The following is a 7832-nucleotide window of genomic DNA, read 5'->3' on the forward strand; positions in this document are numbered from 1 at the left end:
GTCGGTTACTTTATGAAAAAATCCGACTCAGGTACAAAATTTAATCAGTAAAGAAAAATTAGGTTTAACCCAGTTACAAATAAATGACTACTAAAATGGACTAATAATAAAATCAATCTGGATTACGTGGAACCCTAGCTCTGGTACCATGTTAGCAGCGGAAATCAACACAAATTTAGAAAAAACTTGAGCTAGGGTTCGAGAGAGAATGAGAAGAAAGAGAAAAACTTTTATTGAACTGTTAATGGAAATATTTGGAAGTAGGCTATATTATTAAAAGACCCGACCCAGGTACAAATAATTAATCAGTAAAGAAAAATTAGGCTTGACCCAGTTACAAATAAATGACTACTGATATGGACCAATAACAAAATAAATATGGGTTTCGAAGAATAAGTCCAACATGACTTGGCTAAATCAACAGGTGGCTTGAACATAACTCATATCCAAATTAAAACAAAACAGCAATCCTCAAGAAATTCTGCAATTTATGATTTACATAAACTGACAGACTCTAAATTAGATGGGTTCACATATATTATATGAGAGGAAAAGAAGCATGGAATATGAACCCAACATAAGCTTCTTAGATAGTCCAGAAAATTATTAAAGCACACAAATATCTCCCTCAAGTTGAGCTAAAGATAGATGAAGTTCTGATGAATAGGGAAATGCTATATTAGAATAATGCATAATCAACTAGAGTGACATTTCCTAAAGTGGCTTGGAGGAGATTGACTTGCAATAATTTGGGGAATCCAAAATGGGTATTCACATTATACCTAACAATCTAATGTTGACTATATACTAAGGACACACTAATAAAATAGAGCTCTGAGATTAGTCCAAGCTGTCCATTATGTGCATCAAAGGTGGAAGGCCATCAACGTCTTTTCTTCAAATGTATGTTTTCAACAAGCATATGGCATATGATGTTATAATGGCAATGCATTAGAAGGAATTCTTACAACTGAACGGAGAAAATAGAATGGGCAATCTCACATGCTAAAGGAAGGAGTAGTGTATAAAATGACTTTGCCTAGAACCATCTACCACATATGGCAGGAGTAGGGGTGGCAAACAGGCGGGGTCAGGTCAGATATGAACCGGTCAAAAATGATAATACAAAAATGGATAAATTATCCAACCCGACCCATATTTAGTACTAATAAAAAATAGGTTAACCGGCGGATAATATGGATATCCCTATTATCCATGACTTCTTGAATATGATCACTTTTAGGAGAATTCCTAGTTTTGAAAACTTAAGGAACCCCCAATTGGAGGCTTTACAAATGTAAAAGTTAAACCCATTAGTTATCCATTTTCTAAGCGGATAATATGATTTTTATCCATATTTGACCCGTTTTTAAAAAGTTCATTATCTAATTCATTTTTAATGGATAATATGAGTGCATAACTATTTTTCTTTATCCATTTTGCCATCACTAAGCTGGAGCATAATTGCAAATATTTTCAAGAGAAATAAAGAAGCTGTGAAGCTCTAATTCGTATGATCATCCAAGAAATGCACTGCAGGGGGAAATTGTGTCCAAGACTAGCCAGATAGTGCAAACTCTAAACTTTTATTCTTAACTAGCGTTTGGCCATAGATTCCTAAATTTGTTCTGAAAAATCTGATTTGAGTGAAGTTTGGTTTGAAGATGAAAATGTGTTTGGACATCAGTTTTTAAAACATATTTCCTATATTTATTTTGGAAAAATATGAAACATGACTTATACCCACAAGTTCTAAAAACTATCACAAATACCCAACATAACCATTATCAATAACATTCATTATATTATCGCAAACCATAGTCCTAACATAAATAAATTTGATACAAAATTATTATTTTTATAATGAACTACATGATACACTATCAGGTGACCGAGAAGACGAAACAACATTGTTACAAAATAATAAATGGTGGGCTCTTTTATAAAATACAAAAATTTGGGTTAATTTTTAAAAAATATAATAATGATATTTTGGCCCAAAACCAGCTATTGAGTTGGTTTTGGGATTTGGGATTTTGCCAAAATATAGGCAAAATCTATGACCAAATATGTGTTTGCCAAATAAAATCCAAATTTATTTTGGCAAAATCTATGGTCAAACGGGTCCTTAATATGTATTGTATATTTTATATGCTTGAAGGATAGGAAGTATAGAAGTAGTACGATCAGAAGTTGTTCTCTTAAATCAAGGCCAAATTCCAACATATAAATAATTTTCCTGGTAATGAAATAATTAGTTACAAAAAAATAAAATTAAATAAATACCTCAAAAAATAATTGAGTGGAAATTTCCTAAATTCAATTGACCAGATCCCTGATGAAAAAATAAAAATAAAGAAATTTGAACAGATCCCTCTCAAATCGAGCCCACTCGAGAGCCCGACCCGAACTTTCAAAACCACACCATTAACACCTAAAACATCCAGATCAAGGTAGCTCCTCGATCCACTCCTCCGCAGTCTCTCTCCTCCACTCCTCCGCCGTATACAACTCCTCTCCGCCATGGACACCGCCGGTTCACCCGACCCAAATCCACCACAACCCACCACCACCACCGTCGTCGACGATCCACTAAACAATCCATACACCTCCCTAAACATCCTCTGCCACGACCTCTCCGATCTCCAAGACCTAGCAACTCGCGGCGCGTGGAAATCAATCCTCGACAAAGTCGGCCACGCGCGTTCCCTTAATCTCCTCACTAAACCCCACGAACACCTCACCTACCTCACCTTCAACGCCTTAGCTCTCACCAAGCTCCGCCGCCCCGTCGATGCTAATCAAGAGCTCGAAACCCTCCTCGAAAATGGCCAAGAAGATTTCAACTCCCCACAATTCCATTACCAAAATTACCCTTCTCATTACCCCAACATGAAGGGCAATTTCGTCCCTTTCGCTCTCCGTTGGCTCCATGCTTATCTCCCCCAGGCGCTTGGCCAGCGCGTGAAGTCACTCGACCGGCTTTACACCTTACTTGATTACATTAGATCGAAAAAGGTTGAAACTTTAACCAACCCCAGTAAGGAATCTTGGAAAAGGAGGGAAATTTTGGTGTTGAACACGATAATTAGTCACCATTTGAGTCAAAAAGATTTTAAATTGTGCTTGGAGTTGTTGAATATGTTGATTGAGTTATGTGGGAATGATGATCCGAACGTGTTGTCGAAATTAGGGTATGTAAAAATGCAGTATGGTGATGTGGAGGGCGCGAAAAAGGCGTTTAATTCGGTGGAGGGGATGGTAGGGAGTGAAAGTGAAGCGGGGTTGAGGAATTTGGTGGGTAGGAATAAGGCATTAATGTATGTAGTGGAGAAAGATTATGTTTCTGCAGTTAGGGAGTATGAAGAGTGTATTGAAAGGGATGGAATGGATATGGTGGCAATGAATAATAAGGCTTTGTGTTTGATGTATTCGAGGGATTTATCCGATGCTATTAAGGTTTTGGAGAATGCTTTAGAGAGGGTTCCGACTGTGGCGTTGAACGAGACTCTTGTGGTGAATTTATGTAGTATGTATGAATTGGCTTATGTTAATCATTCGGATATTAAGAGGACGCTTAATAATTGGATTGCTAGAGTTGCTCCTGATGACTTTGACTCGACATGTACTCGAACATGAGGTATTGATTGTTCTTTGTAGATGTAATTGAGAATGAGAATGAGAATTCGGATTACGTTTTAAGTAATCTCATTTCCTCTTTCTAATTGTGATATTGTATTTTGTGATGCACTTTTTGTTGTCTTAGAATAGATCAACACTTGCCTTGGTGTTAGAAAGAGTTGACTACTTGTATTCTTTCCAGAAATGAAGAAATAATGAAGTTATTCTCAGTCACAATTTTTTGACTACGGAAGATTTTGATATGTCCAGAAAGCTGGTTTCTGCTCATGATGTTCCAGCATTAGCTAGATCATCCCCATTAATCTAAAATGTTATCAAGATTCATCATAAAATTCGTAATGTGTGGAAGTAGTATATTATAAATGAGACATCAATCTCTTGATATTCCTTGTAGTTGGAGGACAATCTGAACCAGAGTGTTATGCTTCTGTGGTTTCTAAAACTGAATGTTAGGTTGTTCTCTGCTAATAGCTGCATAGTGCATCTGTTGGCTCCAAAAGCTATTGAACAAGGAGCGGAGCGAGCCTATTAGGTGCGGGTTCAGCCGAATCCAGTCACTTTTGCTAAGACACTGTATTTGTATTAGGAAATTCATTAAATATGTATAAATATTCATTATGTATAAATATTTATATTAGGAAATTTATTAAATATGTATAAATATTTAACTGTGAACCAATAACAAAGACAAGCTATGGGTTCCATGACAAATCCAGAACCCATAAACGTCAAATCCTAGCCTTGCCTATGTTAATGGAACCCGTTTAATGTCCCGCAGTCAGTGTTTTTGAGAGCGAGAAGCGCAAAAAAGCGACAGGGGCTCGCCTCGCTTCAAAAGCGAAGCGCAAAGTGAAGCGCACGCTTCATTGAAGTGAAGCGCAATTCTTAATAATTAATTTTATAAACTGAAATACACATTAAAAAAATTAAATAAACTAAAATATAACATATCATATAAAATTAATCAAATAAACTGAAATACATATAAAATTAATCAAATAAACTGAAAATATAACATATATATAATAATTAATTTTATAAAGAACTACACATTAAAAAAATCAAATAAACTGAAAAATATAACATATATATATAATAGTAATTAATTTTATAAACTAAAATACATATTAAAATTAATAAATAAGAAAAATAAAAGGGGAAAAAAAAAGAAAACCCTGCCCTAGCTGTGTAGACGCTGGACGAGAAAAACTGAAAAGAGAAGAGAAGAAGAAGAAGAAGGAAGAAAGAAGGAAGAAGAAAGAAAAAAAGATAAAATGCCTTAGGGTGAGCAAACGCCTGGATGGGAACAAGAAGGAGAAAGAAGGAAGAAGAAAGTTGAAAGAAAAAAAGGAGAAGAAGAAAGGACAAGAAGAAGAAAGAAGAAAAATTACCTGGAGGAAGTCTCTGGCGAATGAAACCCCTAGCAGCGGCAATTGATTTTGGGAAGAAGAGAGAAATGGTCGATCAATTTGGTCTTAGGGGTCTGTTTTGTATAATAAAAAAACAGACCCAAACTTTTTTTTAAAACAAACTGACCCCTTTTGACTGAAGCGAGCGCTTCTGCGCTTCACGCTTCTTCGACTGAAGCGAGCGCTTCATCTGGTCGAGTCACCTCAGGCATGGAAAAACGAGCAGCCATCGCTTCGCGTCGCTTCTCGCTTAAAGCGACGAAGCGATCGCTTTTTAAAACACTGCCCGCAGTATTTGGTGAAGTTAAATTTTCTGCTCTTGGAAAGAGCTTTAAGTACTAGTTTGCCGTTGCTTTTATGTGGTGTAGTTGGTGAGCTAAAAGTTTGATCTTTGCAGTTGAGAAATTTCTCTTTTTGTTGGGTAATTTTAAAGATGCATTTGAGGGATACGCTAGTACCAATATTCGCTTTCACTCAAAGAAGGAAGAGGTTGTACTGATTTGAAGTGGTTGACGAGGAATTAACACCAAGATGCTCTATGAGATTAAGTTTAATTAATCTATCCAGACGAGCTACGATTATGTAAACATGTGACGTTATGTTTCTATGATTTTTATTGATGGTACTGATATATTATCTCTTTTCGTCGTCTTTTCGTCTTCTTGAGCCGATGGTCTTTTCAGAAACAACCGCTCTACCCTTCGGGGTAGGGGTAAGGTTTGCGTACACACTATCCTCCCCGGACCCCACTAGTGGGATTTCACTGGTTCGTTGTTGTTGTTGTTGCTGCTTGGCTTATAGAAGTTTAAGATTTTCCTGTTGAACCTTCCTAAAGACTTCTGTTGGCCTTTCTGATCCGCTGCTCTTTGGATCCAATCTGATATTTCTATTGCCAAAGCTCAGTTTGCAGAAAGGCTTTTATGTACTGGCATGCATTGGATCTATTTCAGAATGTTGTTGCGATCTGCAAGTTGTCGCAAATATTCTCTACCTCTTTAAGGGGTTCAGACCATAGTCTTCTAGGATCATCTGGAAACGACTTCTTGCAGTTTGGCTAATTTGTAGGAAAAAGATATGTTGCAGTTTGGTTGGATTTGTACTTGGTGGCGAAAAACGATCTTATCTGAATTCTGCTTGATTCAACATTTTGAACTCCAGGCCTCCTAAATAATGTGTATTCTTTGGCTGGTGATCTTTTCATTTTATCAGCTGATAATCGTTTATCTGCTAATAATTGGTTTCGATCTTGTTATGTAGCTCACTTTTTTCCCGGAATAAATTTATTCTGAAAAGCAATATTCCCTCTTCTAGATTGTTAGCACTTTAGTAACTTTTGTTATAGCCCTGGTTAGGAAAATTACAGAGTAATCTCTTAGTTGTAAGGCCAGCAAAAGAGAGGAAAATAGAACACAATTGATATTCATACATAGGCTAACATGTCAAACACTGTCAACAAAGAGAGGTACTAGCATGAAATCAATGGCCAGTATCAATAGGCTTCTTACTTTTGTATCAAATACTATTAACAAAGAGAAGTACCAAAAGGAATTTAATAGAAGAGAATTATTGGTTCTTTGCAGATGATGAATCCAAGGGCTGCACATGATCATGATTAGCTCCTTCAGTTATCATCTCCTTTTGTTGCTTCTCCCATTTCTCAATCTCCTCAGCCAATAAGCCTTTGGAATCTCCTTCTTTTTCATGATTTCCTTTCATCTTTGCTTTCTTCAGAGTATGTCTCAAATCAAAACACATCTTTGGTCAGTAGTAGTGCTAATTGATTAACTGCTTACAAGAGGCCGTTCTTCTTTATATCTTCGTGACCTTTTAAAGTAATTTTTGGAGATGATATCAATGACTATATGGATCATTATCATCAAAACCATTTTTCTTTCTTTTGTTTTTTTAATTCACTAGGAAACAATTTAACCATCAAATGATTTGTGAATATAATGGGGCTTTTGTATCTATACCCGGTTTTGGGTCACAATTGAACCTATACCCACTTTGCAAAAACATTTGCAAGCCTACCCACTTTACGATCAACTTCAGACTTATCGGGTCTGAAGTTAAAAAAGAAATAGTCTGAAGTGAAAAAATTGCACTTCAGATGCATTACGGCCAAATAGGTCTGAAGTGCAACCAATGGTTTCATGCACTTAAGGCCAATAAGTTTGAAGTGGAAAACATTGCACTTCAGATGCACTTAAGGACAAAAGGTTTGAAGTACAACAAACGTTTTCCTACATTTAAGGCCAATAAGTCTGAAGTGAAAAATTGCACTTCAGATATACTTAAAGGCCAAATAAGTATAAAGTATAACCAATGGTTTCATGGATTTAAGGCAAATAAATCTGAAGTGAAAAATTACATTTCAAATGCACTTAAGGCCAAAAGGTCTGAAGCGCAACAAACATTTTCCTACACGTAAGGCCAAGAAGTCTGAAGTGAAAATTGCACTTCGGATGCACTTAAGGCCAAACGGTCTGAAGTGCAACCAACATTTTTATGCACTTAAGGTAAATAGGCCTGCAGTGCACATTGCCCAGAAACAGAAATTTGTTCTTCGAATTTTAACAATCCAATATTCGATTTAATACCTAAATCTATTTCAAATGAGCTCAAATTTGAAACGTAACATCCAAATATTATCAAGAACAAACCGCAGTCATCAATTTGTCAAAAGAACAATAAATTTAATGAACTCATTTTGTAATTAAGAAAAAGAAGAAGAAACCCTAAGTAATAATAAAAAATAAAGCGCCACAACAGCTCACCACT

At 36.1% G+C, this 7832-nt stretch overlaps 1 protein-coding gene across 1 annotated transcript; it reads left to right on the forward strand.

Annotated features, from left to right (window-relative positions):
* The first annotated feature begins 2376 nt into the window (after window positions 1–2376).
* Window positions 2377–4874, forward strand: LOC107759317 (uncharacterized). Its single transcript, XM_016577202.2, has one exon. The coding sequence runs from the start codon at window positions 2524–2526 to the stop codon at window positions 3637–3639; it is 1116 nt and encodes a 371-aa protein (XP_016432688.1). The 5' UTR covers window positions 2377–2523; the 3' UTR covers window positions 3640–4874.
* The last annotated feature ends 2958 nt before the right edge of the window (window positions 4875–7832 follow it).

This window comes from Nicotiana tabacum, chromosome 13 (assembly GCF_000715075.1).
Source record: "Nicotiana tabacum cultivar K326 chromosome 13, ASM71507v2, whole genome shotgun sequence".
Classification (NCBI taxonomy): Eukaryota; Viridiplantae; Streptophyta; class Magnoliopsida; order Solanales; family Solanaceae; genus Nicotiana; species Nicotiana tabacum.

Coding starts and splice junctions, on each gene's coding strand:
- LOC107759317 (XM_016577202.2), top strand. CDS start 2,524: ATGGACACCGCCGGTTCACCCGACCCAAATCCACCACAACCCACCACC.